General features: G+C 52.7%; 1 protein-coding gene across 1 annotated transcript in view; it reads right to left on the bottom strand.

The window, feature by feature from the left end:
* LOC137360935 (CCAAT/enhancer-binding protein epsilon-like) overlaps positions 1 to 17580 on the bottom strand; it is a 56074-nt gene that overhangs the window by 37430 nt on the left and 1064 nt on the right. Inside the window, exon 1 of the mRNA XM_068026040.1 lies at positions 16848 to 17580. This exon is cut by the window's right edge and continues 1064 nt beyond it. Within this exon, the coding sequence (XP_067882141.1) occupies positions 16848 to 17375 (528 nt within the window). The 5' untranslated portion in view covers positions 17376 to 17580. The remainder of the gene's footprint in view (positions 1 to 16847) is intronic.

Below are 17580 nucleotides of genomic sequence, written 5' to 3'. Positions count from 1 at the left end.
GGGCTGGAGGAAGTTACAGAGATAGGGAGGATTGTAGGGGCTGGAGAAGTTTACAGAGATAGGGAGGGTTGTAGGGGCTGGAGGAAGTTACAGAGATACGGATGGTTGTAGGGGCTGGAGGAGTTTACAGAGATAGGGAGGGTTGTAGGGGCTGGAGGAGTTTACAGAGATAGGGAGGGTTGTAGGGGCTGGAGGAAGTTACAGAGATAGGGAGGGTTGTAGAGGCTGGAGGAGTTTACAGAGATAGGGAGGTTTGTAGGGGCTGGAGGAGTTTCCAGAGATAGGGAGGGTTGTAGGGGCTGGAGGAGTTTACAGAGATAGGGAGGGTTGTAGGGGCTGGAGGAGTTTCCAGAGATAGGGAGGGTTGTAGGGGCTGGAGGAGTTTACAGAGATAGGGAGGGTTGTAGGGGCTGGAGGAGGTTGCAGAGAATGGGAGTGTTGTAGGGGCTGGAGGAGGTTACTGAGATTGGGAGGGTTGTAGGGGCTGGAGGAGGTTACAGTGATAGGGAGGGCTGTAGGGACTGGAGGAGTTTACAGAGATAGGGAGGGTTGTAGGGGCTGGAGGAAGTTACAGCGATAGGGAGAGTTGTAGGGACTGGAGGAGTTTACAGACATAGGGAGGGTTCTAGGGGCTGGAGGAAGTTACAGAGATAGGGAGGGTTGTAGAGGCTGGAGGAGTTTACAGAGATCGGGAGGGTTGTAGAGGCTGGTGGAGTTTAGAGAGATAGGGAGGGTTGTAGAGGCTGGAGGATTTGACAGAGATAGGGAGGGTTGTGGAGGCTGGAGGAGTTTACAGTGATAGGGAGGGTTGTAGAGGCTGGAGGAGTTTACAGAGATAGAGAGTGTTGTAGGGGCTGGAGGAAGTTACAGAGATAGGGAGGGTTGTAGGGACTGGAGGAGTTTACAGAGATAGGGAGTGTTGTAGGGGCTGGAGGAGGTTACAGAGATAGGGAGGGTTGTCCGGGCTGCAGGAGGTTACAGAGATAGGGAGGGTTGTCGGGGCTGGAGGAGGTTACAGAGATAGGGAGGATTCTAGGGGCTGGAGGAGGTTGAAGAGATAGGGAGGGTTGTAGGGACTGGAGGAGGTTACAAAGATAGGGAGGGTTGTAGGGGCTGGAGGAGTTTACAGTGATATGGAGGGTTGTAGGGACTGGAGGAGATTTCAGAGATAGGGAGGATTCTAGGGGCTGGAGGAGGTTGAAGAGATAGGGAGGGTTGTAGGGACTGGAGGAGGTTACAGAGATAGGGAGGGTTGTAGGGGCTGGAGGAGTTTACAGAGATAGGGAGGGTTGTAGGGGCGGGAGGAGTTTACAGAGATAGGGAGGGTTGTAGGGGATGGAGGAAGTTACAGAGATAGGGAGGGTTGTAGGGGCAGGAGGAGTTTACAGAGTTAGGGAGGGTTGTAGGGGCTGGCGGAGTTTACAGAGATGGGGAGGGTTGTTGGGGCTGGAGGAAGTTACAGAGTTAGGGAGGGTTGTCGGGGCTGGAGAAGTTTACAGAGATAGGGAGGGTTGTAGGGGCTGGAGGAGTTTACAGAGATATGGAGGATTCTCGGGGCTGGAGGAGGTAACAGAGATAGGGAGGTTTGTCGGGGCTGCAGGAGGTTACAGAGATATGGAGGGTTCTCGGGGCTGGAGGAGGTTACAGTGATAGGGAGTGTTGTAGGGGCTGGAGGAGTTTACAGAGATAGGGAGGGTTGTAGGGACCTGAGGAGATTACAGAGATAGGGAGGTTTCTAGGGGCTGGAGGAGGTTGAAGAGATAGGGAGGGTTGTAGGGGCTGGAGGAGTTTACAGAGATAGGGAGTGTTGTAGGGGCTGGAGGAGTTTACAGAGATAGGGAGGGTTGTCCGGGCTGGAGGAGTTTACAGAGATAGGGAGGGTTGTAGGGGCTGGAGGAGTTTACAGAGATAGGGAGGGTTGTAGGGTCTGGAGGAAGTTACAGAGTTAGGGAGGGTTGTCGGGGCTGGAGGAGTTTACAGAGATAGGGAGGGTTGTAGGGGCTGGAGGAAGTTACAGAGATAGGGAGGGTTGTAGGGGCTGGAGGAGTTTACAGAGATAGGGAGGTTTGTAGGGGCTGGAGGAGGTTGCAGAGAAAGGGAGGGTTGTAGGGGCTGGAGGAGGTTACAGAGATAGGGAGGGTTGTCGGGGCTGGAGGAGGTTACAGTGATAGGGAGGGCTGTAGGGACTGGAGGAGTTTACAGAGATAGGGAGGGTTGTAGGGGCTGGAGGAAGTTACAGAGATAGGGAGAACTGTCGGGACTGGAGGAGTTTGCAGAGATAGGGAGTGTTGTAGGGGCTGGAGGAAGTTACAGAGATAGGGACGGTTGTCGATGCTGGAGGATTTTACAGAGATAGGGAGGGTTGTAGAGGCTGGAGGAGTTTACAGAGATAGGGAGGGTTGTAGAGGCTGGAGGAGTTTACAGAGATAGAGAGGGTTGTAGGGGCTGGAGGAAGTTACAGAGATAGGGAGGGTTGTAGGGGCTGGAGGAAGTTACAGAGATAGGGAGGGTTGTAGGGACTGGAGGAGTTTACAGAGATAGGGAGGGTTGTAGGGGCTGGAGGAGGTTACATAGATAGGGAGGGTTGTCGGGGCTGGAGGAGTTTACAGAGATAGGGAGGGTTGTAGGGGCTGGAGGAAGTTACAGAGATAGGGAGGGTTGTAGGGGCTGGAGGAGTTTACAGAGATAGGGAGGTTTGTAGGGGCTGGAGGAGGTTGCAGAGAAAGGGAGGGTTGTCGGGGCTGGAGGAGGTTACACAGATAGGGAGGGTTGTAGAGGCTGGAGGAGTTTACAGAGATAGGGAGGGATGTAGGGGCTGGAGGAAGTTACAGAGATAGGGAGAGTTGTCGGGACTGGAGGAGTTTGCAGAGATAGGGAGTGTTGTAGGGGCTGGAGGAAGTTACAGAGATAGGGAGGGTTGTCGATGCTGGAGGAGTTTACACAGATAGGGAGGGTTGTAGAGGCTGGAGGAGTTTACAGAGATAGGGAGGGTTGTAGGGGCTGGAGGAAGTTACAGAGATAGGGAGGGTTGTAGGGACTGGAGGAGTTTACAGAGATAGGGAGGGTTGTAGGGGCTGGAGGAGGTTACAGAGATAGGGAGGGTCGTCGGGGTTGCAGGAGGTTACAGAGATAGGGAGGGTTGTCGGGGCTGGAGGAGGTTACAGAGATATAGATTGTTCTCGGGGCTGGAGGAGGTTACAGTGATATGGAGGGTTGTAGGGACAGGAGGAGATTACAGAGATAGGGAGGATTCTAGGGGCTGGAGGAGGTTGAAGAGATAGGGAGGGTTGTAGGGACTGGAGGAGTTTACAGAGATAGGGAGGGTTGTCGGGGCTGGAGGAGGTTACAGAGATAGGGGGGGTTGTAGGGACTGGAGGAGGTTACAGAGATAGGGAGGGTTATAGGGACTGGAGTAAGTTACAGAGATAGGGAGGGTTGTAGGGACTGGAGGAGGTTACAGAGATAGGGAGGGTTGTAGGGGCTGGAGGAGGTTACAGAGATAGGGAGGGGTGTGGGGACTGCAGGAGGTTACCGAGATAGGGAGGGTTGTAGGGGCTGGAGGAGGTTACAGAAATCGGTAGGGTTGTCGGGGCTGGTGGAGTTTACAGAGATAGGGAGGGTTGTTGGGGCTGGAGGATGTTAGAGATAGGGAGGGTTGTAGGGGCTGGAGGAGTTTACAGAGAAAGGGAGGGTTGTAGGGGCTGGAGGAAGTTACAGAGCTTGGGAGGGTTGTTGTGGCTGGAGGAGGTTACAGAAATAGGGAGGTTTGTAGAGGCTGGAGGAGGTTACAGAGTTAGGGAGGGTTGTTGGGGCTGGAGGAAGTGACAGAGATAGGGAGGATTCTATGGGCTGGATGAGGTTACAGAGATAGGGAGTGTTGTAGGGGCTGGAGGAGGTTACAGAGATAGGGAGGGTTGTAGGGACTGGAGGAGATTACAGAGATAGGGAGGATTCTAGGGGCTGGAGGAGGTTGAAGAGATAGGGAGGGTTGTTGGGGCTGGAGGGGTTTACAGAGATAGGGAGTGTTGTAGGGGCTGGAGGAGTTTCCAGAGATAGGGAGGGTTGTAGGGGCTGGAGGAGTTTACAGAGATAGGGAGGGTTGTAGGGTCCGGAGGAAGTTACAGAGTTAGGGAGGGTTGTCGGGGCTGGAGGAATTTACAGAGATAGGGAGGGTTGTAGGGGCTGGAGGAGTTTACAGAGATAGGGAGGGTTGTAGGGGCTGGAGGAGTTAACAGAGATAGGGAGGGTTGTAGGGGCTGGAGAAGTTTACAGAGATAGGGAGGTTTGTAGGGGCTGGAGGAGGTTGCAGGGAAAGGGAGGGTTGTAGGGGCTGGAGGAGGTTACAGAGATTGGGAGGGTTGTAGGGGCTGGAGGAGGTTACAGTGATAGGGAGGGTTGTAGGGGCTGGAGGAAGTTACAGAGATAGGGAGGGTTGTAGGGGCTGGAGGAAGTTACAGAGATAGGGAGGGTTGTCGATGCTGGAGGAGTTTACAGAGATAGGGAGGGTTGTAGAGGCTGGAGGAGTTTACAGAGATAGGGAGGGTTGTAGAGCCTGGAGGAGTTTACAGAGATAGGGAGGGTTGTAGAGGCTGGAGGAGTTTACAGAGATAGGGAGGGTTGACGGGGCTGCAGGAGGTTACAGAGATAGGGAGGGTTGTCGGGGCTGGAGGAGGTTACAGAGATATAGAGGGTTCTCGGGGCTGGAGGAGGTTACAGTGATATGGAGGGTTGTAGGGGCTGGAGGAGGTTGAAGAGATAGGGAGGGTTGTAGGGACTGGAGGAGGTTGAAGAGATAGGGAGTGTTGTCGGGGCTGGAGGAAGTTGCAGAGATAGGGAGGGTTGTAGGGGCTGGAGGAGTTTACAGAGATAGGGAGGGTTGTAGAGGCTGGAGGAGTTTACAGAGATAGGGAGGGTTGTCGAGGCTGGAGGAGTTTACAGAGATAGGGAGGGTTGTCGGGGCTGGAGGAGTTTACAGAGATAGGGAGGGTTGTAGGGGCTGGAGGAGTTTACAGAGATAGGGAGGGTTGTCGGGGCTGGAGGAAGTTACAGAGATAGGGAGGGTTATAGAGGCTGGAGGAGTTTACAGAGTTCGGGAGGGTTGTAGGCGCTGGAGGAGTTTACAGAGTTAGGGAGGGTTGTAGGCGCTGGAGGAAGTTACAGAGATAGGGAGGGTTGTAGGGGCTGGAGGAGTTTACAGAGATAGGGAGTGTTGTCGGGGCTGGAGGAAGTTGCAGAGATAGGGAAGGTTGTAGGGGCTGGAGGAGTTTACAGAGATAGGGAGGGTTGTAGGGGCTGGAGGAGTTTACAGAGATAGGGAGGGTTGTCGGGGCTGGAGGAGTTTACAGAGATAGGGAGGGTTGTAGGGGCTGGAGGAGTTTACAGAGATAGGGAGGGTTGTAGGGGCTGGAGGAAGTTACAGAGATAGGGAGGGTTGTAGGGACTGGAGGAGTTTACAGAGATAGGGAGGGTTGTAGGGGCTGGAGGAGTTTACAGAGATAGGGAGGGTTGTCGGGGCTGGAGGAGTTTACAGAGATAGGGAGGGTTGTAGGGGCTGGAGGAGTTTACAGAGATAGGGAGGGTTGTAGGGGCTGGAGGAAGTTACAGAGATAGGGAGGGTTGTAGGGACTGGAGGAGTTTACAGAGATAGGGAGGGTTGTAGGGGCTGGAGGAGTTTACAGAGATAGGGAGGGTTGTGGAGGCTGGAGGAGTTTACAGAGATAGGGAGGGTTGTTGGGGCTGGAGGAAGTGACAGAGATAGGGAGGGTTGTAGAGGCTGGAGGAGTTTACAGAGATAGGGAGGGTTGTTGGGGCTGGAGGAAGTGACAGAGATAGGGAGGGTTGTAGAGGCTGGAGGAGTTTACAGAGATAGGGAGGGTTGTAGAGGCTGGAGGAGTTTACAGAGATAGGGAGAGTTGTAGAGGCAGGAGGAGTTTACAGAGATAGGGAGGGTTGTAGAGGCTGGAGGAGTTTACAGAGATAGGGTGGGTTGTAGAGGCTGGAGGAGTTTACAGAGATAGGGAGGGTTGTAGAGGCTGGAGGAGTTTACAGAGATAGGGAATGTTGTAGGTGTGGAGGAAGTTACAGAGATAGGGAGGGTTGTCGGGGCTGGAGGAAGTTACAGAGATAGGGAGGGTTGTAGGGGCTGGAGGAAGTTACAGAGATAGGGAGGGTTGTAGAGGCTGGAGGAGTTTACAGAGATAGGGAGGGTTGTAGAGGCTGGAGGAGTTTACAGAGATAGGGAAGGTTGTAGGGGCTGGAGGAAGTTACAGAGATAGGGAGAGTTGTAGGGGCTGGAGGAGTTTACAGAGATAGGGAAGGTTGTAGGGGCTGGAGGAAGTTACAGAGATAGGGAGGGTTGTAGAGGCTGGAGGAGTTTACAGAGATAGGGAAGGTTGTAGGGGCTGGAGGAAGTTACAGAGATAGGGAGGGTTGTAGGGGCTGGAGGAAGTTACAGAGATAGGGAGGGTTGTAGAGGCTGGAGGAGTTTACAGAGATAGGGAGGGTTGTAGAGGCTGGAGGAGTTTACAGAGATAGGGAGGGTTGTAGGGGCTGGAGGAAGTTACAGAGATAGGGAGGGTTGTAGGGGGCTGGAGGAGTTTACAGAGATAGGGAAGGTTGTAGGGGCTGGAGGAAGTTACAGAGATAGGGAGGGTTGTAGGGGCTGGAGGAGTTTACAGAGATAGGGAAGGTTGTAGGGGCTGGAGGAAGTTACAGAGATAGGGAGGGTTGTAGGGGCTGGAGGAAGTTACCGAGATAGGGAGGGTTGTAGGGGCTGGAGGAGTTTACAGAGATAGGGAAGGTTGTAGGGGCTGGAGGAGTTTACAGAGATAGGGAGGGTTGTAGGGGCTGGAGGAAGTTACAGAGATAGGGAGGGTTGTAGAGGCTGGAGGAGTTTACAGAGATAGGGAGGGTTGTAGAGGCTGGAGGAGTTTACAGAGATAGGGAGGGTTTTCGGGGCTGGAGGAAGTTACAGAGATAGGGAGGGTTGTAGGGGCTGGAGGAGTTTACAGAGATAGGGAGGGTTGTAGGGGCTGGAGGAAGTTACAGAGATAGGGAGGGTTGTAGAGGCTGGAGGAGTTTACAGAGATAGGGAGGGTTGTAGAGGCTGGAGGAGTTTACAGAGATAGGGAGGGTTGTAGAGGCTGGAGGAGTTTACAGAGATAGGGAGGGTTGTAGAGGCTGGAGGAGTTTACAGAGATAGGGAAGGTTGTAGGGGCTGGAGGAAGTTACAGAGATAGGGAGGGTTGTAGGGGCTGGAGGAAGTTACAGAGATAGGGAGGGTTGTAGAGGCTGGAGGAGTTTACAGAGATAGGGAGGGTTGTAGAGGCTGGAGGAGTTTACAGAGATAGGGAGGGTTTTCGGGGCTGGAGGAAGTTACAGAGATAGGGAGGGTTGTAGGGGGCTGGAGGAGTTTACAGAGATAGGGAAGGTTGTAGGTGCTGGAGGAAGTTACAGAGATAGGGAGGGTTGTAGGGGCTGGAGGAGTTTACAGAGATAGGGAAGGTTGTAGGGGCTGGAGGAAGTTACAGAGATAGGGAGGGTTGTAGGGTCTGGAGGAAGTTACCGAGATAGGAAGGGTTGTAGGGGCTGGAGGAAGTTACAGAGATAGGGAGGGTTGTAGGGGCTGGAGGAAGTTACCGAGATAGGGAGGGTTGTAGGGGCTGGAGGAGTTTACAGAGATAGGGAAGGTTGTAGGGGCTGGAGGAGTTTACAGAGATAGGGAGGGTTGTAGGGGCTGGAGGAAGTTACAGAGATAGGGAGGGTTGTAGAGGCTGGAGGAGTTTACAGAGATAGGGAGGGTTGTAGAGGCTGGAGGAGTTTACAGAGATAGGGAGGGTTGTAGGGGCTGGAGGAAGTTACAGAGATAGGGAGGGTTGTAGGGGCTGGAGGAGTTTACAGAGATAGGGAGGGTTGTAGGGGCTGGAGGAAGTTACAGAGATAGGGAGGGTTGTAGAGGCTGGAGGAGTTTACAGAGATAGGGAGGGTTGTAGAGGCTGGATGAGTTTACAGAGATAGGGAGGGTTGTAGAGGCTGGAGGAGTTTACAGAGATAGGGAGGGTTGTAGAGGCTGGAGGAGTTTACAGAGATAGGGAAGGTTGTAGGGGCTGGAGGAAGTTACAGAGATAGGGAGGGTTGTAGGGGCTGGAGGAAGTTACAGAGATAGGGAGGGTTGTAGAGGCTGGAGGAGTTTACAGAGATAGGGAGGGTTGTAGAGGCTGGAGGAGTTTACAGAGATAGGGAGGGTTTTCGGGGCTGGAGGAAGTTACAGAGATAGGGAGGGTTGTAGGGGGCTGGAGGAGTTTACAGAGATAGGGAAGGTTGTAGGTGCTGGAGGAAGTTACAGAGATAGGGAGGGTTGTAGGGGCTGGAGGAGTTTACAGAGATAGGGAAGGTTGTAGGGGCTGGAGGAAGTTACAGAGATAGGGAGGGTTGTAGGGGACTGGAGGAGTTTACAGAGATAGGGAGGGTTGTAGGGGCTGGAGGAAGTTACAGAGATAGGGAGGGTTGTAGAGGCTGGAGGAGTTTACAGAGATAGGGAGGGTTGTAGGGGCTGGAGGAAGTTACAGAGATAGGGAGGGTTGTAGGGGCTGGAGGAGTTTACAGAGATAGGGAGGGTTGTAGAGGCTGGAGGAGTTTACAGAGATAGGGAGGGTTGTAGAGTCTGGAGGAGTTTACAGAGATAGGGAGGGTTGTAGAGGCTGGAGGAGTTTACAGAGATAGGGAGGGTTGTAGAGGCTGGAGGAGTTTACAGAGATAGGGAGTGTTGTAGAGTCTGGAGGAGTTTACAGAGATAGGGAGGGTTGTAGAGGCTGGAGGAGTTTACAGAGATAGGGAGGGTTGTAGAGTCTGGAGGAGTTTACAGAGATAGGGAGGGTTGTAGAGGCTGGAGGAGTTTACAGAGATAGGGAGGGTTGTAGAGGCTGGAGGAGTTTACAGAGATAGGGAGGGTTGTAGAGGCTGGAGGAGGTTACAGAGATAGGGAGGGTTGTAGGGGCTGGAGGAAGTTACAGAGATAGGGAGGGTTGTAGAGGCTGGAGGAGTTTACAGAGATAGGGAGGGTTGTAGAGTCTGGAGGAGTTTACAGAGATAGGGAGGGTTGTAGAGGCTGGAGGAGTTTACAGAGATAGGGAGGGTTGTAGAGGCTGGAGGAGTTTACAGAGATAGGGAGGGTTGTAGAGGCTGGAGGAGGTTACAGAGATAGGGAGGGTTGTAGGGGCTGGAGGAAGTTACAGAGATAGGGAGGGTTGTAGAGGCTGGAGGAGTTTACAGAGATAGGGAGGGTTGTAGAGGCTGGAGGAGTTTACAGAGATAGGGAGGGTTTTCGGGGCTGGAGGAAGTTACAGAGATAGGGAGGGTTGTAGAGGCTGGAGGAAGTTACAGAGATAGGGAGGGTTGTAGAGGCTGGAGGAGTTTACAGAGATAGGGAGGGTTGTAGAGTCTGGAGGAGTTTACAGAGATAGGGAGGGTTGTAGAGGCTGGAGGAGTTTACAGAGATAGGGAGGGTTGTAGAGGCTGGAGGAGGTTACAGAGATAGGGCGGGTTGTAGGGGCTGGAGGAAGTTTACAGAGATAGGGAGGGTTGTAGAGTCTGGAGGAGTTTACAGAGATAGGGAGGGTTGTAGAGGCTGGAGGAGTTTACAGAGATAGGGAGGGTTGTAGAGGCTGGAGGAGTTTACAGAGATAGGGAGGGTTGTAGGGGCTGGAGGAGGTGACAGAGATAGGGAGGGTTGTAGGGGCTGGAGGAGGTTACATAGATAGGGTGGGTTGTAGGGGCTGGAGGAGATTACAGAGATAGGGAGGGTTGTAGGGCCTGGAGGAGGTTATAAAGATAGGGAGGGTTGTAGGGACTGGAGGAGGTTACAGAGATAGGAAGGGTTGTAGAGGCTGGAGGAGTTTACAGAGATAGGGAGGGTTTTCGGGGCTGGAGGAAGTTACAGAGATAGGGAGGGTTGTAGGGGGCTGGAGGAGTTTACAGAGATAGGGAAGGTTGTAGGTGCTGGAGGAAGTTACAGAGATAGGGAGGGTTGTAGGGGCTGGAGGAGTTTACAGAGATAGGGAAGGTTGTAGGGGCTGGAGGAAGTTACAGAGATAGGGAGGGTTGTAGGGGACTGGAGGAGTTTACAGAGATAGGGAGGGTTGTAGGGGCTGGAGGAAGTTACAGAGATAGGGAGGGTTGTAGAGGCTGGAGGAGTTTACAGAGATAGGGAGGGTTGTAGGGGCTGGAGGAAGTTACAGAGATAGGGAGGGTTGTAGGGGCTGGAGGAGTTTACAGAGATAGGGAGGGTTGTAGAGGCTGGAGGAGTTTACAGAGATAGGGAGGGTTGTAGAGTCTGGAGGAGTTTACAGAGATAGGGAGGGTTGTAGAGGCTGGAGGAGTTTACAGAGATAGGGAGGGTTGTAGAGGCTGGAGGAGTTTACAGAGATAGGGAGTGTTGTAGAGTCTGGAGGAGTTTACAGAGATAGGGAGGGTTGTAGAGGCTGGAGGAGTTTACAGAGATAGGGAGGGTTGTAGAGTCTGGAGGAGTTTACAGAGATAGGGAGGGTTGTAGAGGCTGGAGGAGTTTACAGAGATAGGGAGGGTTGTAGAGGCTGGAGGAGTTTACAGAGATAGGGAGGGTTGTAGAGGCTGGAGGAGGTTACAGAGATAGGGAGGGTTGTAGGGGCTGGAGGAAGTTACAGAGATAGGGAGGGTTGTAGAGGCTGGAGGAGTTTACAGAGATAGGGAGGGTTGTAGAGTCTGGAGGAGTTTACAGAGATAGGGAGGGTTGTAGAGGCTGGAGGAGTTTACAGAGATAGGGAGGGTTGTAGAGGCTGGAGGAGTTTACAGAGATAGGGAGGGTTGTAGAGGCTGGAGGAGGTTACAGAGATAGGGAGGGTTGTAGGGGCTGGAGGAAGTTACAGAGATAGGGAGGGTTGTAGAGGCTGGAGGAGTTTACAGAGATAGGGAGGGTTGTAGAGGCTGGAGGAGTTTACAGAGATAGGGAGGGTTGTAGAGTCTGGAGGAGTTTACAGAGATAGGGAGGGTTGTAGAGGCTGGAGGAGGTTACAGAGATAGGGAGGGTTGTAGGGGCTGGAGGAAGTTTACAGAGATAGGGAGGGTTGTAGAGTCTGGAGGAGTTTACAGAGATAGGGAGGGTTGTAGAGGCTGGAGGAGTTTACAGAGATAGGGAGGGTTGTAGAGGCTGGAGGAGGTGACAGAGATAGGGAGGGTTGTAGGGGCTGGAGGAGGTTACAGAGATAGGGAGGGTTGTAGGGCCTGGAGGAGGTTATAAAGATAGGGAGGGTTGTAGGGACTGGAGGAGGTTACAGAGATAGGAAGGGTTGTAGGGCTGAAGTAACTGAAGATACTTTCCCTCCGACAGTGCGGCACTCCCTCAGTACTGACCCTCAGACAGTGCGGAGCTCCCTCAGTACTGACCCTCCGACAGTGCGGAGCTCCCTCAGTACTGACCCTCCGACAGTGCGGAGCTCCCTCAGTACTGACCCTCCGACAGTGCGGAGCTCCCTCAGTACTGACCCTCCGACAGTACGGCTCTCCCTCAGTACTGACCCTCCGACAGTGCGGAGCTCCCTCAGTACTGACCCTCCGACAATGCGGAGCTCCCTCCGTACTGACCCTCCGCCAGTGCGGAGCTCCCTCAGTACTGACCCTCCGACAGTGCGGAGCTCCCTCAGTACTGACCCTCCGACAGGGCGGAGCTCCCTCAGTACTGACCCTCCGACAGTGCGGAGCTCCCTCAGTACTGACCCTCCGACAGTGCGGAGCTCCCTCAGTACTGACCCTCCGACAGTACGGCTCTCCCTCAGTACTGACCCTCCGACAGTGCGGAGCTCCCTCAGTACTGACCCTCCAACAGTGCGGTTCTCCCTCAGTACTGACCCTCCGACAATGCGGAACTCCCTCCGTACTGACCCTCCGACAGTGCGGAGCTCCCTCAGTACTGACCCTCCGACAGTGCGGAGCTCCCTCAGTACTGACCCTCCGACAGGGCGGAGCTCCCTCAGTACTGACCCTCCGACAGTGCGGAGCTCCCTCAGTACTGACCCTCCGACAGTGCGGAGCCCCTTCAGTACTGACCCTCCGACAGGGCGGAGCTCCCTCAGTACTGACCCTCCGACAGTGCGGAGCTCCCTCAGTACTGACCCTCCGACAGTGCGGAGCTCCCTCAGTACTGACCCTCCGACAGTGCGGAGCTCCCTCAGTACTGACCCTCCGACAGTGCGGAGCTCCCTCAGTACTGACCCTCCGATAGTGCGGAACTCCCTCAGTACTGACCCTCCGACACGGCGGAGCTCCCTCAGTACTGACCCTCTGACAGTGCGGTGCTCCCTCATTAGTGACCCTCTGACAGTGCGGAGCTCCCTCAGTACTGACCCTCCGACAGTGCGGAGCTCCCTCAGTACTGACCCTCCGACAGTGCGGAGCTCCCTCAGTACTGACCCTCTGACAGTGCGGAGCTCCCTCAGTACTGACCCTCCGACAGTGCAGAGCTCCCTCAGTACTGACCCTCCGACAGTGCAGAGCTCCCTCATTTCTGAACCTCCGACAGTGTGGCACTCCCTTTGTACTGACCCTCCCACAGTGCAGCACTCCTTCAGTACAGATCCTCCGACAGTGCAGCACTCCCTCAGTACTGACCCTCCGATATTGCGGTGCTCTCTCATTACTGACCCTCCGACACTGTGGCACTCCCTCAGTACTGACCCTCCGATATTGCGGTGCTCTCTCATTACTGACCCTCCCACAGTGCGGCACTCCCTCAGTACTGACCCTCCGATATTGCGGTGCTCTCTCATTACTGACCCTCCCACAGTGCGGCACTCCCTTGGTACTGAGTTTGGATGATCAGCCATGATCATATTGAATGGCGATGCAGGCTCGAAGGGCCGAATGGCCTACTCCTGATCCTATTTTTCTATTTTTCTTTTTCTATCTGCTCTGTATTTGTCCAGTCACACAACCTGTCCAAATTACACTGGAGCTTCTCTGCATCCTCCTCACAGCTCACACTCCCACCCAGCTCGGTGTCACCCTGCAGCCATGTCTCCGTAATCACAACTTTCTCGTATCCATTTACATCTATTTGCACGGTTAATTCACCTACCTTATTGCAAATACTCCGCACATTGAGACACAATGCCTTTAGCCTTATCTTTTTAACATTCTTAGCCATCTTACCATTATTTCGCACTTTGGCCCTATTTGTTTCTTGCCCTTGATTTCTATTCTTTCCACTTTTGCCTTTTGTTTCCTGTCTTTCGTTTCTATCCTTGTTTCCTCCTCCTCAGTCTCCCCGCTGAGGTTCCCATCCCCCTGCCATTCTAGTTTAAATCCTCCCCAACAGCTCTAGCAAACGCCCCTGCAAGGAGATTGGTTCCGGTCCTGCCTGGGTGTAACCCGTCCTGCTTGTACAGGTCCCACCTTCCCCAGAACCGATCCCGATGTCCCAGGAATCTCAATCCCTCCTTCCTGCACCATTTCTCCAGCCACACATTCACCTGGTCTCTTCTCCTGTTCCTATACTCACTAACACGTGGCACAGGAAGTAATCCTGAGATTAGTACCTTTGAGGTCCTGCTTTTTAATTTAGCTCCGAACTCACAAAATTAATCTTGCAGGACCTCATCCCTTTTTCTACCTATGTCGTTGGTACCGACATGTACCACGACCACTGGCTGTTCACCCTCCCCCTTCAGAATGTCCTGCAGCCGCTCCGAGACATCCTTGACCCTAGCACCAGGGAGGCAACATACCATCCTGGAGTCTCGCTTGTGGCCACAGAAATGCCTGTCTGTTCCCCTTACAATTGAATCCCCTATCACTATAGCTCTCCCAGTCTATTTCCCCCACTGCTGTGCAGCAGAGCCCTCCGTGGTGCCACAGACCTAGCTGTTGCTGCTTTCCCCTGGGAGGTCATTCCCCCCCAACAGTATCCAAAGCGGTATATCTGTTTGATATGGGGATGGCCACAGGGGACTCCTGCACTACCTGCCTGCGCCTACTACTCTGTCTGGTGGTCACCCATCCCTTTTCTACCTGTGCTGACATTACCTGCGGTGTGACCACCTCACTAAACGTGCTATCCATGATGTCCTCAGCATCACGGATGCTCCACAGTGAATCCACCCGCAGCTCCAGCTCCGTAATACGGGTAGTCAGTAGCTGTAGATGGATACACTTCCTGTACACATGGTCACCAGGGACACTGGAAGCCAATAAAGGCCAACATTCCATTTGCCTTCCTAATTACCTGCTGTATCTACATGCTGACTTTTTGTGATTCATGCACAAGGACACCCAGGTCCCTCTGTACCGCAGCATTCTGCAGTCTCTCCATTTAAATAACATTCTGCTTTTCTATTCTTCCTGCTAAAATGGACAATCTCACATTTTCCCACATTATACTCCACATGCCAAATTTTTGCCCACTCACTCAACCTATCTATATCTCTTTGCCGACATTCTGTGTCCGCCTCCCAACAGAGCACAGAGAAAGCACGAGGGGAGCAGCAGCATGGAGGAAGCAGGAGGCTGGAGGGCAGGAGCACGGCCAACGTGTGGTGTGGTGGGCGGGGGGGTGAACAGAGCACACCTCCGGCCACCGCTCACTCTTGACCGCTGTGCCCAGGACAGTCGCCCGTTGATATTGCCCCATCCTGCTCTGCAGACCCAAGTGGACAATCTCACACATTCACACATAATACTCCACATGCCAAATTTTTGCCCACTCACTCAACCTACCTATATTTCTTTGCAGACTCTTAAAAATATATACTTTTTAAATTGACTTAAGAAAACAGCAAGGCATGAGTAAATGGTTGTTTTTCAGACTGGAGGATTGTAGACAGTGGTGTTCCCCAAGGGTCAGTGCTGGGACCAATGTTTTTTTTTGCTGTATGTAAATGACTTGGATCTTGGAATACAGAGTAGAATCTCAAAATTTACTGATGACACCAAACTTGGAGGTGAGGCAAACAGTGAGGATGATATGAACCACCTGTAACAGGACATAGACAGACTAGCAGGATGGGCAGAGAGGTGGCAGATGGAGTTTAATACTGACAGGTGTGAGGTGATGCCTTTTGGCAGAAGGAATAGGGAGAGGCAACATATACTTAATGGTACAGGTCTAAAGAGTGTGCAGGAACAGAGGGACCTGGGGGTACATGTCTATCGATCATTGAAGGTGACGGGATATATTGAGAGAGTGATTAGTAAAACATATGGGATCTTGAGATTCATAAATAGAGGCATTGAGTACAAAAGCAGGGATGTTACGCTGAACCTTTATAAAACTCTGGTTAGGCCCCAGCTGGAGAATTGTGTCCAGTTCTGGTCACCTCACTTCAGGAAGGATGTGAGGGTCCTTGAGAGGGAGCAGAGGAGATTTACCAGAATGGTTCCTGGGATGGAGGATTTTAGTTACAAGGTTAGGTTGGAGAAGCTGGGGTTGTTCTCCCTGGAGCAAAGGATATTGAGGGGAGACTTGATCGAGTTGTACAAGATTATGACAGGTTTAGACAAGTTAGACAAGGAAAAACTGTTCCCATTAACTGATGATACAAGGACTAGGAGACACAGATTGAAGGTTTTGGGGAAGAGATACAGGGGGGAATGTGAGGAAGAAGTTTTTTTACACAGCGGGTGGTAATGACCTGGAACTCTCTGCCCACGAGGTGGGGGGGGGGTGGAAGCAGAGACAATGAACGATTTGGAAAGGAAATTGGACGGGCAGTTGAGGGAAATAAACTTGCAGGATGACGGGAATCGAGCGGGGGAGTGGGACTGACTGGATTGCACTGTGGAGAGATGGCATTGAATTGATGGGCTGAATGGCCTCCTCCTGTGCGGTAAATGACTCTATGACTCTTTTTGTTACCTCCTCACTACTTGCTTTCCTTTTTATCTTTATATCGTTTGCAAATGTAGTTACAATGCACTTTGTCCCTTCATCCAAATCATTAATATAGATTTTATTTTTACTCGTTCATGGGATGTGGGTGTCACTGGCCAGATCAGCATTTATTGCCCATCCCTAATTGCCCTTGAGAAGGTGGTGGTGAGCTGCCTTCTTGAATCGCTGCAGTCCATGTGGGGTAGGTACACCCACAGTGCTGTTAGGAAGGGAGTTCCAGGATTTTGACCCAGTGACAGTGAAGGAACGGTGATATAATTTTCCGGTGCCTAGGTCAATGCCGGGTGGTCAGTCCAGTTTCATCCCTTCTCTCAGACTTTGTTGCAGTTTGATACAAGTGAGTGTCTAGCCAGGTCATGTAAGAGTTAACCACATTGAGTCTGGAGTCACATGTAGGCCAGACCAGGTAAGGACAGCAGATTTCCTTCCCTAAAGGACATTAGTGAACCAGATTGGTTTTTACAACAATCGACAATGGTTTCATGGCCATCATTAGACTAGCTTTTAATTCCAGATTTATTAATTAAATTCAAATTCCACCTGCTGCTGTGGTGGGATTCGAACTCATGTCCCTAAACCATTAGGTTACTAGTCTAGTGACATTACCACTACACTACTGCCTCCCCAAGATTGTAAATAATTGTGGTCCTGTCACTGACCCCTGTGACACTCCACTAGTTACAGTTTACCAACCTGAAAATGCCCCATTTCTCCTGACTCTCTGTTTCCAGTTAGTTCGCCAATCCTCTATTCATGCTGATATATCATCCCCAACACCATCCAGTGGTTCCCCTTTATCCATCCTGCTTGTTACATCCCCAAATAAACTCGAATAGTTCTTCTGAACTTCAAGGTCAACTTTGTTCCATTTCCCCTCATAGCACAATCCCCACTTCCCAACTCGTCTCCATGGGAAACCTTGCTTCGTTACCTTATAGAGACGGACAGGAGGAGTCGCTGACATCAGTCCAGGGGTCAGGTGCATGCTGGTCTGGCCACAATGAGCCACCTGGTAGTGAAGGGGGTCGAAGGTCAGGGATTCACTCCCTCGAGGATGTTGCTGCTGTGAGATCCCAACTCCAACCTGTTCCCGTGGCTCCTCCTTGACTGCTGGTGCCGAGAGGCCTGCCTCGTAGGCCAAACGCCCCCCGATCCCAGTTCCAACCTTCCTCTCCGTCCCGTAGAGCGGCGGGGGGTAGCCATAGGCAGATGGAGGAGGGGCTGGGTGGTGATAGGGGTACGGGTATGGTGGCACCTCCGCCTTCAACCGCTCGTGCTTGGCGAACAGGTCACTCAGGAACTCCTCGCTGCTGTCGAGAACATAGGCCCCCAGGTCAATGGAGGCCTCGCTGTCGTCGATGGTGCCTGGTTCCCCCGGCGACGGGCGTGAGGGGTAGCCCGGTGGGGGAGGGGCAGGCCTCCGCTCACAGTCGTACAGATGGTGGCCCTGGGAAGACATAGTGAGGGCAGTCGTTGTCTTCCTCTGTCTCTGTCTGTCTCTGACTTTCTGTCTCTCAGATCGAGTGACACATCACCTTGGAGCCAATCAGTAGACAAAGGAAAACAGCAGAATCAATCTCACTCTCTACCTCTCTCTCTTGCTCTGTCTCTCTCACTCAATCTCTCACTCTCTCTCGCTCTCTCTCTCTGTCTTTCTCTCCGTC

This window comes from Heterodontus francisci, unplaced genomic scaffold (genome assembly GCF_036365525.1).
Source record: "Heterodontus francisci isolate sHetFra1 unplaced genomic scaffold, sHetFra1.hap1 HAP1_SCAFFOLD_780, whole genome shotgun sequence".
NCBI classification, from domain to species: Eukaryota; Metazoa; Chordata; class Chondrichthyes; order Heterodontiformes; family Heterodontidae; genus Heterodontus; species Heterodontus francisci.
This window is presented reverse-complemented; position numbering and strand designations above follow the sequence as displayed.